Source organism: Lampetra planeri, chromosome 43 (genome assembly GCF_965212315.1).
Source record: "Lampetra planeri chromosome 43, kcLamPlan1.2.h2, whole genome shotgun sequence".
In the NCBI taxonomy this organism is placed as follows: Eukaryota; Metazoa; Chordata; class Hyperoartia; order Petromyzontiformes; family Petromyzontidae; genus Lampetra; species Lampetra planeri.
The window spans coordinates 2,147,147-2,163,615 of NC_136149.1; the positions used below are offsets into that span (position 1 = coordinate 2,147,147).

Here is a 16,469-nt window from a genome sequence, read left to right on the forward strand (position 1 = left end):
TGATTCGGAAACGTACAACTCGAATCTGTCACGGGTGTCGATTTGAACTTTAACCAATGCATAGATCCAAACTGCCATGGCCAGGCTACTGACTCGCATTGAAAAATGCGACCGCATCACACATCAGTCCAACACTCTCAACCTTTCACTGCCTCTCAATACAGTCCCGCAACACAAGTCGTCAACATCCTCTACGGACGCACCCCTGCCTACCTTTCTTGTCTCATCTCACTCTGCTCTCCGTCACGCTCTCTCCTGCTTCTCTCGTCTCACTCTCCTCCCCACCATGCACTCCACTACAGTCACCAAGGCTTTAAATCGAAGCCCCCAAGTCAACGATCACTCGGTGAGAGGCCAATTAATACGCGTTTACATGCGGGAGTAAATCGTAAGTCCTGGAGAAAACGAACGCGTGCGAAGGGAAAACACTATCCCATACAGACGAAACGGATGGGAGTCCACATGTTTGCTGTACTAGCTTGTGGCGAGCCAGGGTATGGCACTTCGACTGCCATGGGAAGGGAGTTCTGCAACATTTGTGCGATCTACCAACCCTCGCCTCCACAGTGCTGAATTATAGCCGTGTCGCACCTACACCCAGCTAACGCTGATCTCTGGTGGTGATGTTGAGTGCTGTGGCAATGGCGAGTGCTGCTCGTGGCATTTTAGAGTGGTGGTAATGGCAACGGTGGTCTTGTGCAGGCCGGCTGGAAGGAGAACCACGCGACGTTCATGAGCGAGCTCAAGAACCTGCAGGCCACGGGTCTCACTACGCTGGGACAGGCGCTCAAATCCGCCTTCGACCTCCTCAACCTCAACCGCCTCGTCTCCGGCATCGACAACTACGGGCAGGTGCGAGGGGCCGCCGGGCCGCCGACCGGAGGCCCAGCCACTGACGTCCGGCGCTGTGGTTGGGCTGCTGGATTGTGAAGTAGAGCGAACAAATGCCGACAGATCAAAGAACTGCTGCTTCGTGTCCCTGTGTAGATATGCGCTTTATGATTTATTTTCAATTATTGCGCAGATATTTGTATTTACTTGAAATTGTAGTGCGTAACAAGCTGCTGCGAAGCTAGCCTACGTAACGAGCGACGTTGCTTCGAGTAATACGACTGCGTGGCTGTGTGATGTGTGTTGGGGTTGTTGCTGCGTGTTCGGCATTGTCGGACGTTTCGCTTCAAGTTGAAGAGCGGTGTACAGTACAACTGCCAAGACCTATCTCGTAGGAAAGGGAATGAGACCATCAACCCGCGCTGCACTTGAGAACCTGGTTTAATCGCGGGGTGGCTGCAAGCTGGATTCAAACCCTGCTAGGATCTCAGTGATGCCATCTCAGTATCTCTGACTCCTGAGCCACAGGAGGTCTCTTATTTCAAATGACAACTGCAGTTTGTCTTCTTGGTTCTTTCGGTAAAGTCACGTAGAAGGGAAAAAATAAAATAATAAAAATAAAACATAACAAAATAATTCTCACGACGTTTCGGCCACAACGCAAGCAGCCTTCCTCAGGTGAGAATTATTTTGTAATGTTTTATTTTTATTATTTTATTATTTCCCTTCTACGTAACTTTACCGAAAGAACCAAGAAGATGAATCCCTGCAGTCACGAAAGCTTTAAATAGAAATTTAACTGCAGTTTGCTTCGTTGAAACCGCTTTAATAACACGGTTACCCGCCTCTGTCAATATGCTGAGATAAGCACTGGCCTATTGTGTCTGGTGGTTTATTTACGCCACTGTTAAGCCCTTGACATTTAAGACATGCCCTAATGTCCCTGTGTTTCGTCTCAAGAATTTAACACGGTTACCCGCCACCGTCAATATGCCGAGATATGCACTATCCTATTGTCTGGTTTAGTCACGCCATTTAAGACTATGCCCTATTGTTCCTGTGTTATTTCTCAAGTTAATTCGTATATATAACTTTATGCTACTCATGTGTTTTTTTATTTCTTAATATTTAGCTTGTAGGATTTTTTTTCCTCAATATGGCTTCAGAGTTTTGCCTCCATTAAGCAATTAGAGCTAAAGACCAAATTATCCACAACGCACTCAAATCTCCTCCGATCTCAGAAACGTTTGAGCCAGGATAGTGCTTGGGTGAGTGACCGCCATGCATTACTGGGGTGTTTTCGTGTCGTGAAGCAGGTGGATTGCTTCACTATTCTGGCAAATCGCCCGATGATGCTGGATGTTATTACCAGCGAAACGTCGTCCTCAAATTGTAAATGTTGTGGATTGACTCTCTAATTGGCATGTGTTTTGCTTTATAAGGAATACAGTTGTAAGGTGCATTACTTAATAGGCTTAATAACACACCGGTGGGCTGAAATCGTAACTAATTGGCATTTGTTTGTGACAAATCCCTTACTAATTGGCTGTGTCGGTTGGTGGAGGGTTACGACACATTTATACTTACGCGAGCTAACCCAAAAACCTTTACCATGCTTAATATTGGTCGCGAAAGCCTACGTGCTAAACTGTTTTCGTGCGTTCGTTGGCGCGCGTTTCTGTGTGTAGGGACGCAATCCGTTTTTCCTGGAGCCTGCGATCGTCATCACGATAACGGACGGGAGCAAGTTGAGTAACGGCTCAAGCGTACAAGATGAGGTATGTATGGCTCGTAAATATTGCACCTTGGCATTCTCATCCTTCCTCGGCAAGCCAGCAATGTATCGGGGGGTGGTAGAGCATTTGCCGCTGGTTGAAGATGTTTGCGGTTCCAATCCGGCACGCCGCCACGGTTATTTCCTCAGGTGCTTTCACCATAAAATAGCAGCTTCGTGCCGTCCGCTTGACAAGTGGACGTTAAAGATCCCATGATGTCATTATTGGCTGATGCATAAACACTTTCAACCTAGGTTGGAAAGCATTACGAAGTCATCGCAACGTTGCGTTCGTATTTCCGGATGTTATTCCTGTGTGTCCTAGTGGTAATACGTTCGTGTCCGCCTGTCTGCTCGAGTCGCCGCACCTCAAACAAAAACCCTTCCCTCCCGTGTGTCCGTCTGACAGCTCCAGTTGCCGCTGTCATCGCCGCTGCCAGGCAGCGAGCTGACGAAGGAGCCGTTCCGCTGGGACGAGCGTCTGTTTGCGCTGGTGCTGCGTCAGCCTGGCAGCACGGCGAGTGAGCCCGAGCAACTGGGCAGCGTGCCGCTCGACGACTCGCCCATCACGCCCATGTGCGACGTCACCGGGGGTGCGTGCCGCTGACGTCACCGCGGCCGCCATCGCGATCGTCGTCATCGCTGTCGCCATGACGATCGTCATCACCTTGGCCGTCATCGTCACCTTCGCCGTCATCACCTTCGCCGTCATCACCTTCGCCGTCATCACCTTCATCAACATAACCACCACCGCAGCCACCATCGCCGCCATTATAATTAGTAATGCTTCGTTTTCTTGGTTCTTTCGGTAAAGTCACGTAGAAGGGAAGTAATAAAATAATAAAAATAAAACAATAAAATAATTCTCACGACGTTTCGGCCACAACGCAAGCAGCCGTCCTCAGGTGAAAACCAGGTCTGTCGAGGCGACAGCTGTCGCTGCTTGCGTTGTGGCCGAAACGTCGTGAGAATTATTTTATTATGTTTTATTTTTATTATTTTATTATTTCCCTTCTACGTGACTTTACCGAAAGAACCAAGAAGATGAATCCCTGCAGTCACGAAAGCTTTAAATCGAAATTTAATGCTTCGTTTGTTACGGTGGGCGCAGGCCGCTCGTACTGCGTGCGAACCCAGCGGATGCTGAACCAGTGTTTGGAGTCGCTGGTGCAGAAGGTGCAGAGCGGGGTGGTCATTCACTTTGAGAAGGTTGGGCCGGACCCGCCTCCCGTGTCCGAGGGTACGTATACCGCCTCGCCTCTTGGCACACACCTCTCCTCCTCTCCTGCCCCATCCGCGAGCAGCGCGGGCTCCCGTCGCCACTTCCCATAAGCTCTTGCGTGCAATGAATTTAACAATAAAATATGGCTTTTTTTTGTCTCTCCCAATTCTAATTTTGTTATATCGGCGTTTTGTAGAGGGAGGAAAGGTGCCGCAGTGTTTTGTGCACGAGGTCTCTTTAAGGAGCCTGGGTCCGATTCCCGATCTTGGCTAACGTGAGCTGCAAGTGATATCGGAACAGGTCATGGACCTGCTCTAGGTCAAATCGGCACGACATGTAAACATCAGCTCGGCGTGGTGCTACCCGCACCGCCCCCTCTCATGTGCCTTACCAGTCTTCATTGGTACTCGCCATTAGTTCTTGCCTGTGTGCGTGTGCTAACATGCATACGCGTGTGTGTACACATACATACTTGCGTGTGTGTGGTGTCGCGGTTTGCATGCTGTGCTACGAACCTGGCAACCCGAGTTCGATTCCCGCTCACGGCCAACACCGGTGACGATTATCTGAGCTGGTCCTGGGCCTCCCCTAGGTCGACTTGGCCACAAATGAGTTCCTGGTGCGGTGTGTAAACATCGCCACTGGAGACAAAGGCGGTCGCGCGTGGTGTTGGCCACCTACCCCCTCGTGTACCGTACCAGCTTTCATAGGTGCTCGCTAACAGCACTTGCTCCAACAGTCTGCTAGGGCTATACGGAGGATCTTTGTGTTTGTCTTTTGTGCAGATGGCGGAGCAGACTTGTCGCGTACCACAGCCTCGTGCTCCCCGCTGCCCTGGCACAGTTGCCACCGCCTCATCTACGTGAGGCCCAACCCCAAGACGGGAGTCCCCATCGGCCACTGGCCCGTACCCGAGGCCTTCTGGCCCGACCAGAACATCCCGGCGCTGGTGAGCGAGTGGCGCCGGTGTTAGCCGGCACGAGCGCTGCAGACAAAACTGGTTGGGGTGGGGGGTGGGGTCCCCTCGTACCGAGCAAACACGCAGGTTTACGTGTAGCAGCTATGCGATAGTTTTTTTCCTTTAAAGTAATAGGCCAAATTCACAATCAAACCTGACTGAATGCGCCAAATCTCGTCAGATCTCGAAGCCTAAGCAGTGATTCCTAAATTGCCTTATGTTAGGCCACATAATGATTATAATATTTTTCACAACTAAAGTTAGCAAAGCTCAGAATTGTTCTTCAACTTACCGGTGAGCTGAAGCAATATTATTGCACGCTTAATGCTTTTCTAAGTGACATTTTAATTAGTTTTCCTGTGTAGGGTGGTAGAGGGTCTTACAACAAAACTATGGCCAGGTCATTGCATGTCCCCAGCCCAAAAATCTATTTTTTATTGTAATATTGGCTGAGAAAACCCTACATGTTAGGCCAAGCGGTGTTGAGCCAAGTTAATGTCTGCATGAGAGACTGCCTGAGAAAATACTGCATGTTTGCAGACCTAGAGCGTGGGAGCGAGGTCAGGGGCGAAGATTGATAAACCTCCCCACCGTGCCGCCATGTTCCGTCACGGCCCACTGCGCCCCAGGAGGGCATTCGTGAAAATAAATGGGAAATAAATGCGAGCGTGAGGTTATAAATGACCGAAGTTCTATTTTGACACTTTGCGATCTCGATTTAGTAATTGCTGCGCTAATCTCTCCAGGAACGGATGATTACCAGGACAAACAAAGATTTGCAAAAATAGGGCAAACGTGTCCGTCGGTGTGTCGCAATTGGGTCTTCCCCTTCACCACTACCCCCCCCGCCCCCAACATCTACGCCAAGTGGGAGCTCAACGACCTTTATTAACGGAACGGAAGCTACCACGCGAGACTTGGCGGACGTCTCTTCTGTGATGGAAGAGTTGTTGATGCAGCGCGACTGATGCTTGTGACCTCTCGCCTGCTGCGTAGACAATGAATGAGTTTTTTAACATGTCTTCAGCAATCTCGTCCCTGCCCCAACAACAACAAAAATGTGGTCTCTGCATCGTGTCTCTTTTTTTACCAAGAGGCTTTTAATGGTTTCTAGATGAACCTCCCCCAGCCTGTTGTTTGACATCCAGAATAATGGATACTTAAAAAATATAACCATCATCCTGTCATCATCAATCTAGATTGAAAACTAATTTCTTCTTGTTTTTGCCCCGCACCCCCAATTAGCACGGTTGGCTATATATGGTGCGAAAGAAGTCAAACATACATTAAACTACACTATTGAACTATTTTTATTTTACAGGCAATGCCCACTGAGCTGTATAGCTCTTTTTCAGAAGTGACCTGGCCACAAATGATAGCTCAACAAAGTGGCTTATCACGTGGAAATATATAGCAGCTAAATATATACATCAGCATTCGTCATCTTACGATGCAGAAATCCATCTTGCCCCTAGACAGGATCATAACACACCGCTCCATCTCCTTGGTCGACATCGTCTTCTCAGGTGTTTTTACCTCCTATTATTTTATTATTTCCCTTCTACGTGATTTTACCGAAAGAACCAAGAATATGAATCCGTGCAGTCACGAAAGCTTTAAATCGAAAAGTAAAAAATAGTTTATTGTCTTTATAATGAAATCTGAAACGACATCCGAGCGAGCGTGTTTTTTTATTTATTCCATGGGCCATGCTGCGTGCAGCCCCCGCGCACGGCACACCCCGTGGTCAAGTTCTCGTGCACGGACGGCGAGCCCATGGTGATCGACAAGCTCCCGTTCGACAAGTACGAGCTGGAGCCCTCGCCTCTCACGCAGTTCATCCTCGAGCGCAAGTCTCCGCACACCTGTTGGCAGGTGAGAAAATGATGAATGGCGGGTGGGGGGCAGAGTCGGTGGGGAATTGGTCGGCGGGGGGGGGGGGTGCCATGTCTGAGCAGACAAAAAATTAACCCGTAAAAACAAAGTTTTTTACTATAAATCCTTTATATGCGTGGCATCGGTTTTATTTTATTATTAATTTCTGTATTTCTTGAGTAAGAGTTTCATTTTTATCACATTGGTATTTTAAATTAAATATGAAAAAAAATTTTTCCTAAAAAGTGGAAAATTTTGGAAAAACATTTTCACGAAAATAAATTGTCACGCCAACGAGTCTGTGTGCAAAATGTCAGCTCTATTGGATCACGGGAAGTGGGTTAAAAAACGACCGAAAGATTTGCACGGTCGTAAGCGCGCAAGCAAGCAAGTGAACTTAATATAAAGGATTTAAAAAGATGTTTGAATGCACAGATTGTTTCATTTAATTAAACGGATTGTTTAATTGAAACAAGTGCAAGCCTGTTAATTATACTAGTTGATTAGTAAGTTTGTATTCGCACCATTTTTGACAGTGCAGGGATTTCACAAAATCGCTGTTTCGTAGATTGATATAGTCTGCCCGTAGGGAGTGATGTCGCTATGTGCAATGCCCGCTCTCCGTCCGTTGGTGCCCTGTGCAACTCACTCGTTTTTTCCCGTTCGCCCGTCCCTCCCGGCAGGTGTTTGTGAGCAACAGCGGCAAGTACAGCGAGTTGGGCCACCCCTTCGGTTACCTGAAGGCCAGCACCTCGCTCACCTGCGTCAACCTCTTCGTCATGCCCTACAACTTCCCCATGCTGCTTCCGCTCCTGGGTACGGCTTTGCCCCCCCCCCCCGACGCCAGCCGCCTCCCCTCCCCCTGTGCGCGACGGCGTTCCCTTGCCCATCCGTATTACGTGCAGTGCCCAGCGGTCCAGATGAGTTGCACGCTGAGAGTTTTACGTGTCGAAGAAAATTTTTAGCGCAGGGTATTAAAATTGAATGTGTAATATTGTAAGTGGAACACATCCGAGAGTGTGTGTGTGTCTGTGTGGTGGCGAGGGTAAGGGGTGGTGCGAGCGTGTGCACGCGCATGTGCAAGTCTGTGTGAAAATTTATATGCGGAGGGAGCTGGTAGGAACGTTGGGTTGCTCGGTCAATGGCCAGGGTCAACGGCGGCGTGGTGTATTCTGCAAATATGCCCGACTGAGAGCGGACACAAGCCGGCGTGAGTAGGTTAAACGTTGAGTTTTATAAGGGCACCACGGGGTGACCAGCCCCTCCCCACCCAGCCCCTCCCTACCCTCCCCACCCAGCCCCACCCAGCCCCTCCCCACCCAGCCCCTCCCCACCCAGCCCCACCCCACCCTCCCCACCCAGCCCCTCCCTGCACGACGGACGGACACAATAATCCCCTGTGGGCTGGTGTAACCAGGAGGTTCCTACCAGTATATCTGTATGTGTGTACGTTTTTGTGTGTGTGTGCATGTATCATAGATGCTCGCTAAGAGCACTTGCCCCTACAGTCTATTAGGGCTTTACCGGGGATCTTTGTCCGTTTTGTGTCTTTGTGTAGATGATCTCTTCAAGGTGCACAAGCTGAAGCCGCCAGTGAAGTGGCGACAGTCCTTTGACAGCTACCTAAAGACGATGCCTCCCTACTACCTGGGGGTACGTGAGCTCTCGGTTCACGCTGTGTTTACCGCGCACACGGGGTTACACCGCAGGAACCACATGCACAGGTGGTGACAGCTGCATCATGTAAATGTCCACCTGAAGCCGAACTTGCAGCCATTTTACCCCTTTTTATGTACACGAAATAATTTCATGTGTGGCTATGTGTGGGGGATTTCATAACAAAACTTTCGCTTGATCTGTCACTGTGAACCTAACCACAATCAATAATTAATGGTAACATCGGCTGCGAAAAACGTCCCTATTTAAAAATTGTATTGTATTTGTTTGTGCGCACAGCCCCTAAAGAAAGCCTTGCGGATGATGGGTGCTCCTAACCTGATAGCGGAGAACGTGGAGTTTACGCTTAGCTACAGCGTCATCACCTACCTCAAGAAGTTGAGTCAGCAGGTGAGCTGAGGGGTGGGGCTGAGGGGCGGGCTGACAACGACCGTAAGTTCTGCCAATCGTCACCACCGATGCTCCGGATAAGCTGCTTACCGGGTGTTTTACTTAAGCCTGGCAACGCCCTACGTTTTACCCTTTGGTTTGGCTTTTTGCCTTACCTGTACCAGCACAATAGCAACGGAGAGACGGCTTGCTTGGCGGTTGTTTTTCACAGCTATATCAGAATCGGAATATTTATACTGGAGGAATCCGTTGAGCTATAAAGCTCTTTTTCACAGATGTACAGTAAGATCATTACAACGACAAACATGACAAAAACACGATTGTAGTGCAGAGTACAAGAAAGGTAAGCAAATCATCCAAACACATACAACTAAACCATCCCCATCCTACCAGGCAAAGCCCACTAAGGTATCAACTTATGTTTTAGAAGCGACCGGCCACAAATGATGGCTCAACAAAGTGTCTTATTATTTGAATATTTATCGCAGCAAAATGATCTCGCAGCAGCAAACTCAAAACATTCTAAATGAATACTTTAAACACTGTCGCTTGTTGGTCTCTATGACATGGCGGTGCTCTGCGAGAGTTCCGAACGGATTCCTCATCTCGTGACGTGGTGCCACGTTTACGAAGATGTCATTTACACATGCCAAAGTTTTCATTAACTTCTGACCAATAAAGCTCTGCTACTTAGCCCAGGTGGCTTAAGTATTTTCAATTACAGGATGAAACTGCTTCGAGCTTCATCAGGGTAGTGAATTCATGATTTGACGCGCGTCCTCCACTCGTGGCGCTGCCCTCCTGCCCCCCTGCGCGCTGCCAGGCCAAGCTCGAGTCGGAGCGCGTGATCAGCTCCGTGGGCAAGCGGGCGCCGCAGGAGGCCGGCCTCAAGGTGCGGACGCGCACCGCGGCCAGCAGCGGCGGCACCACGGCCGCCTCCTCCTCGCAGCGCCGGGAGCTGCGGCAACTTCTGGCCGGGCTGGCGGGCGATGCCCCCGCGCGCCACAACGCCGACATTAAGGACTTCCCCGGCTTTCAGATCGCCGTGCTCAACAAGGTGAGGCCGGCGGCGGCGGTGGCGGCGCTGACGGCGCTCTCGCGAAGGAGGTGGCTTTAGGTCGTTTGTGTTTTTATTTTGTAAGGAGATGTCCACGTACTTCATTTGAAAGGGTTGGAGGGGGGGGGAGGAGTGAGCTTCTCACCAGGGTGAAGGACACGGCGAGGGGCTCTCCCTGACGAAGCCCCGATGCTCTCCGATTCGCGACGATGTCTCGATTCGATGCACTCTGACCTGACTCTCCCTCTGACGCGCCGCCCCCCGCGCCTTCTGCAGGAGGTGAAGCCGCAGCCGTTCCGGAACGCGTACGACATCTCTCGGCGGGGGCTGCTGGATCAGCTGACTCGCATGAGGGCCAACCTTCTGCGGGCGACCACGACGCCGCACGGAGCCCTGCGCAGCACTGACGAGGGTGGGTGGTGGCGTGCACGTGCAGCGCTTGTGTCACTTAAACATGCACGTGTGCGTTGCATGTACGTTGGACTGCTTTTGCATCGTACGTAGCCAACCGAGCTAATCGGAGGTGCGGCACATGGGGCTTGCTTGGTCATACTTAATGCTGGTAAGAGTGGGTTGGTTGGAGTTTGGGATTTGGGCCCTGACTTGGTCTGAGAGTGACTGGGATATACCGGGTATGTATGACGGTATGTTGAACTTCTTTCGCACCGTACGTAGCCAACCGTGATAATCGGAGGAGCGGGGGAAGGACATCAAACTAAATAGAAAAAGCGGTTCTAAAGAAATGACTTTTTAATCTAGATTTTAAAATGCATAGTTCCAGACAGCCGCAGAAGCGCATCTGAAAGCACGCGATGCAGTGACCGTCTTTGTTCGATGGCAGTGCCCAAGTGTATTCCTGACTATCTGCGCAGTACGTTAAGGTTGTTACTCTGCTGGTGGCTTGCTTTGTTTTCTCAGTGTACTCTGGTTTCTACCCACATGCCAAACACTCGGTTACGAATTTCGCCAAACATCCCAATGCAGAAACCTCCTTGAGACGTTAAAGGTGAACAATAAGTGCAAATTATTGTTAAATGAGTCTTGAAATTCTGATATTGGACGTTACCAATAATATTTTATATTGGTGCTATGTTAATGGACACTTGAGCTGTGGATATGGGCTTCCCTGCCTGAGTGCGAAGCTTAGATAAACAAATCTCGGCCAGCTGACTCTCAAGAAACATGCTATAGTGTGGCCCCTCGTGACATCGCAGCCACTCGAATCTGCTCGCCTCGTTTTCATAGAAGGGGGGGAGCCAAATGATAGCAACAAGGGCCAGTGTTCGATTCCTAACTCTGCCGTCTTTCTGCATGGAATTGATGATGTTCTCCGCCTGTTCTGCATGGGTTTCCTACCGGGTTCACACGATTTACTCTCATAACTTAAACAAATATATTTCCACGGAATCGGTCTTTGTTCAAAATCACCGAACAACTTGGTCACGTTGTAATCCTTGCCCTCTACTGCCATTGCCGAGCCAGGCGCCGAGTTACCCTGTGGCCCCACGGACAGCTGCCAATAAGGGGGCTCTGTGCTCGGAGACGTTTTGTTCCCCGATGGAGAGAGCGCTGTATGAATAAACGCAAGCTCATTCATCATTCATGTCACTGCCTGCGTCGTGGTGCACAGCATGTGCTGGGGAGCCCGCTCCACGTTAGCCCCTGGGAGTCGAGTACAAGCATGAGAATGTAATCGCGACACATTGTCTGGCAACCTGTGATGTCAGATGTATTGACAGTGTAGTGGTTAAGTTTAAGTCTTTGGTTTGGGTGAGTACTAGTGTTTAGTCGGCAGTCTCTTGTTTCTCATACGAGCATTCCAGGTTGACAATTTGAAGGTGGTTAAACGCTTACAGTTGTCGTTTGATCTGCGGTCAATAGGTTACCGTGGGGATGGTAAGCCAGTGCCAAAACACGTATTGAAGCGCTTAGGTTGTATCGTAACGGAGACATTGTTAACGTTCATTTTAAAAACATCTTAATATTACATAACTAGTCTTGATGGAAATTTCCGTTTTGATACATTTAACGTGACACAATTACAATTCCGTTTCCTGAGACGAGTGTGATTGCTCCCCCTCTGGCACGTTGTAACTTGTGATTTGCTGCGAGCACGCCACCGGCCGGCGAGACGCCCGGTCCCGTCGACGCGCACGTGACTCGGCGCGCGCGCCGTCTCCTCTTGTTCCGCCGCGAGCGGTCCCCTGCAGACCAGATGCACAGTGTGCCGGTGGCCCAGATGGGCAACTACCAGGAGTTCCTGAAGCAGCAGCCTTCGCCGCTTCGCGAGATCGACCCCGACCAGCCCAAGAGGCTGCACACGTTCGGCAACCCCTTCAAGCTGGACAAGAAGGTAAGCCCCAAACCTCACCCAGTCCAACCACACCCACCCCCACCCCGTCTCATTCCATACGCCGCGGTTCAAAAACCCTTTAGCCCCCCCCCCCCCTCCATCATCATCGTTCGTTGTCTATCCGCTGCTGGATGAAGGCCCGCCCATGCCACCATCACTGTTAGCACGCCAATGCCACGATCTGCCTCACGATCCGTCTCGCTTCTGCGCGCGAACGAATCTCGCCTCCTCCCTCGCAGGTGCACCCATCATCGCCAGCTTATATCCACTGCTGAACGATGGCCTCCCCACGCCCATCACGAGCTTGCTAGTTTCGCGACACCACCGTCAGTCTCGCACCCTGCGCGCGAGACCATCACTTCTCAATGCACTTGAGAACCTGGAAGCTGAAAGCCGGATCGGAATCCAGGATCTCTCGGCGGTGGTGGCTCGGCTGTCAGACCTCTGCCCGACCGGCTCTCTCGGTCAACGTTTATGTTGCAATGCTGTTTTGTTTTTGCTGCGCGCAGGGCATGATGATCGACGAGGCGGACGAGTTCGTCACGGGGCCGCAGAACCGCTCGAAGCGGCCGGGCGGCGGCGGCAGCGGCGACGGCGGCGGCGCTCAGAGCCCCTCAAAGCGACGGCGCAACGCCTCTCCGCTGCCGCCGCCTCGGCCGCGGCCCCTCGCGCCGCCCGCCTCGCTGGCGAACCACGTGGTGGGGGGGGGTGGCGGCGGGGGGGGGACGCGGCGCCGCCTGCACGCCGACGCCACCGCCGCCCACCATCCTCGCCACGCCCGCCCAGCCCAGCCAGCCGAACCTCATCAAGCCCGTGGCCATTCGAGGTGGTGTGCCCGGCCGCGGCTGCTTCCCCCTCCGCTCGCTCGCTCTCTCTGTCCTCCCCCCTCCTTCTGCTTTGGATGTTTGGCTCCGTGAGACCTGAGTGGTACCAAGGACAAATCTGCGTTCAATGGGTGATGGAGCTTTCAGTAGTTGGGTGCCTTGTTTGCGTCTTGCCCCGGTCCGTGAGAGACGCTCCGCCAGAGTTTTTTACTGGGATTGTGTTGTAAAGCACTGTGAGGCCTTGTGTGAATGGCGCTCTTAAAAACGGAGTTTTACTTCTGGTGGCGATGCGTGCGTGTACAATGTACGCGCACGTGCATCAAGGCCAACAATGTACACCATCATGGCCTAATTAATGTCTGTACATTACACGTGTACACAGTCCATTTGTCTCTCCGCTGCTGGGTGATGGCCTGCCTCCGCGGTGCAGATCACGGGGGTTATTTGACCACACTGGTCAGTGTTTGTTGGAGTGCATTGACGTAGGAGCAATAGAAGTACAGTCCACAAATCGAGGTTTGTGTCCTCGGCTGCCCACCTCCTGTAACCGCTACAGAAGCCTGCTTCGTTTCTAAGCTCGAACAGGATTGTGCACATTCTCGGTAATTTGGTTCTAGAACAGGCCATGACAAACATGGACATTTCAGGGGAATTAATTGTTGCTGCCAATATTCAGCGGAACATTTTTTTCACACCATCTTCTATTGTAAAAAAAAAGTATTCCCCTAATCTCGAAGAATCCTATTTCTATACTCTGGTTCTTTCGAGGAGCAGCAGAAATCCTATTTCTGATTTATTACAATGATTGTTTATTTTATTTTCTGTAACTCACAGGGGCAGGCCCTAATAACTCTTGTCACGATGAGCCAATATTAACTAAATATATAAATCCTATTTCTGCTGCTCCTCTCGTGGGCAACCGATGTGGCAACTTCTAATCAGATCAGACTTGAGGTCACAAGAGTTAATGAGTGTTTATATAATACGTAGATTTTTTTTGTATATTTCTCCCATGATGACGCATAATGAGTTTTTAGTTTTACTGTAATGTGTGTGCTGAGTGGACCCATTGAGGTTGGTAGATGACTTTTGCCAATCATAATGTTGGCAACACGGCAGCATTTGTTGAACGGGCCTGATGAGACTCCGAAAGTCTCAACTGGTCCATAGTTATTGTGCTTTATAAATGCTGCTCCAAAAACATTCCACTGGAAAGGGCCATGGGGAGCCATTGTGAATTTAGTAAAAATCTATTTGGTAGAACCCTGCAGCTCGCAGGAGCCCCAACCACCCTGTCGGAGAACGGTCTGTGAAAGGGCTATATCATTAAACTACTTCTGAATTAAATGATATTAGACTTCATTCCAGGGGGGACGCCTTTTATATGCCCTGCAAAGTGTGTCCTTCACGCGTCAATCAAATCAAAATGTCGAATTCTCAGAGCTGGAATTTAGGTAATGAAACCCCCAAATGTTACGTAGTGGTTTTTGTCGTGCGGTCATTGATGACTCGGCTGAGACCATTGACTCGCACAATTTAGGAACCCAATCATGGATTTGAACCCGGGGTCATTGTGGTATTTGCTTGTTACCCAAACTTGTGGTGCCACTTGGCCTTATTAAAATACACTTAATTTTACATAGACAGATTGATGTTTGTTTATGATTTATTACAATGATTGTTTTTTATTGTATATAACTCTTGTAAAGAGGAGCCAATATTTACTAAATATAGCGTCAAGTCGCGTGCCTATTGCAGACTCACCCGATTGTAGCCTGAAGATATTGACCAAAGGGTCTCCCAAACTTGGCAGCACAAAGCAAACCAAGGAAGACTTTTAAAATGTGCAAACATGTCTTGCTCTTACGGCTGCCTGTCGGCTTCGCTCCCACTAATGAAATGCTTTCGTCGGCAAGCTCGGGTTAGAATGTATTTACGCGATCCATGTACTCGCTATGTGTGTACGAGTTTTTGCGAGCTGCTTTTACTGTTCGCAGGGACGGAGCTGAACAATCAAATCGTCGACATCAGCTCCGACGACCTGCCCAACGCCAACTCCCAGCCAGCGGTTCCGTTGCTGCCGGCCCCTGCCATCTCTTCTCCCACCGCCGCCACCGAAACGGAAAACCACGTGGGTGCCAGCCTCGCCACCGACGAGGAGGACGAGGAAGACGAAGAGGGCGGCGGCGGCGATGAGGGCCTTGCCTCCTCCGAGAACCACGCCGCAAACTCCCTGCGAGAGACGCGAGGCCGCGTGGCCACAGCGACAGACGGCTTGGGCGGAAAGACGGAGATCAAGGCGGCCAAAGTGCGGGAGACCAACAACGAGATCTGGGGCAAGGTGGTGCGGGAGATCCGCAAGCCCGGCCGAAGTAGGTCCCGCTCGGTGCCACCGTAATTACAGACAGGAGGGGGAGGGTGCTAATACATGAAAAGCTTTCGACCTTCGTTGAAAAGCGTCGCGTGTTATGTAAGGGCACGCGCGTGTCTCCGATTAGCACCCACGATTAGCATGGGTGGCTACGTACGGCGTGAAAGAAGTTCTACATCAGAATATCACTATTTATATTTGCATAGGTCATCACGAATTGTGACCTGCTATTGCATGTGTGTTGCTGTGAGGTGATCAAGTTGGCACAGTAAGGGGCACAGGTGGTGCATCGGGCAGTCATCTCAATCAGTCGACCCATGGCAACCTGGGTCAGCCCCGTGACCTCCTGCCAGCGGGCGTTCGATACTTCACGTGGCCTTAACGTGCACATAGCCTGGCACAAGCGCCGTGGTGACATCACCGCCACTTGGTGTGGAATGGTGGTTGTTGGTGACCAAGAGAGCAGTTGCATGAATTGAATCCCAAAATAGATTTTGCTAAGCTTTGAGGTTTACCGCTCTCGTACATGTCTGTGGCTTTTCTCCGGGTATTTAGGTGTTCTCATACGTGGTAGCCAAACTCTCATTTATGGAAATTGGCAATTATTTTGCTGGAAAAATTTGTCTTAAGGGCCCAGTAAGGACTCTAAACTAAACTACTAACTGAACTTTTTTTTTTACCAGGTAAGGTCCACTGAGTGATATAGCTGTTTTTCAGGAGCAACCTGGCCACAAATGATAGCTCATCGAAGTGGCTTATCGCGTGGAAATGTATAGCAGTCAAATAGTCTCAACGCGTGTTTCTAAATGTGGAGGGAAATACCGGAGGACCCGGAGAAAAATCCACGCGACCACGGGGAGAACATGCAGGCGGCAGGGTCAGGATCGAACCCACAACCTCTTCCATACCAGGCGCGGTGGTTAACATATCGCCACCGCGGGACCCCACTCACTTTGGTCAAATAAACCAGGAGGCTTGTGTGGTGTGCTGTCGGTTGTGGCCAGATTACGAGCACATCTTCAGCCTCCTGGAGCTGGTGAGAGGGAGCACCGATCTGCAAGTGATGTTCATTCAGAACGTGATACGGGAGGCATCCCGGTGAGTGCTTATCTCCCCCTACCCTTTGACCGAGAGTTG

At 50.5% G+C, this 16,469-nt stretch overlaps 1 protein-coding gene across 1 annotated transcript in view; it reads left to right on the forward strand.

The window, feature by feature from the left end:
* The window catches only part of INTS6 (integrator complex subunit 6), a 28,972-nt gene that overhangs the window by 10,278 nt on the left and 2,225 nt on the right, over positions 1-16,469 (forward strand). The window contains 16 exon segments of the mRNA XM_078614015.1: positions 703-852; positions 2,520-2,609; positions 3,015-3,198; positions 3,717-3,845; positions 4,613-4,776; positions 6,508-6,660; positions 7,344-7,476; positions 8,219-8,313; positions 8,617-8,727; positions 9,551-9,784; positions 10,061-10,196; positions 11,995-12,137; positions 12,647-12,838; positions 12,840-12,963; positions 14,959-15,333; positions 16,337-16,430. Coding sequence (XP_078470141.1) covers positions 703-852; positions 2,520-2,609; positions 3,015-3,198; positions 3,717-3,845; positions 4,613-4,776; positions 6,508-6,660; positions 7,344-7,476; positions 8,219-8,313; positions 8,617-8,727; positions 9,551-9,784; positions 10,061-10,196; positions 11,995-12,137; positions 12,647-12,838; positions 12,840-12,963; positions 14,959-15,333; positions 16,337-16,430 — 2,507 coding nt within the window.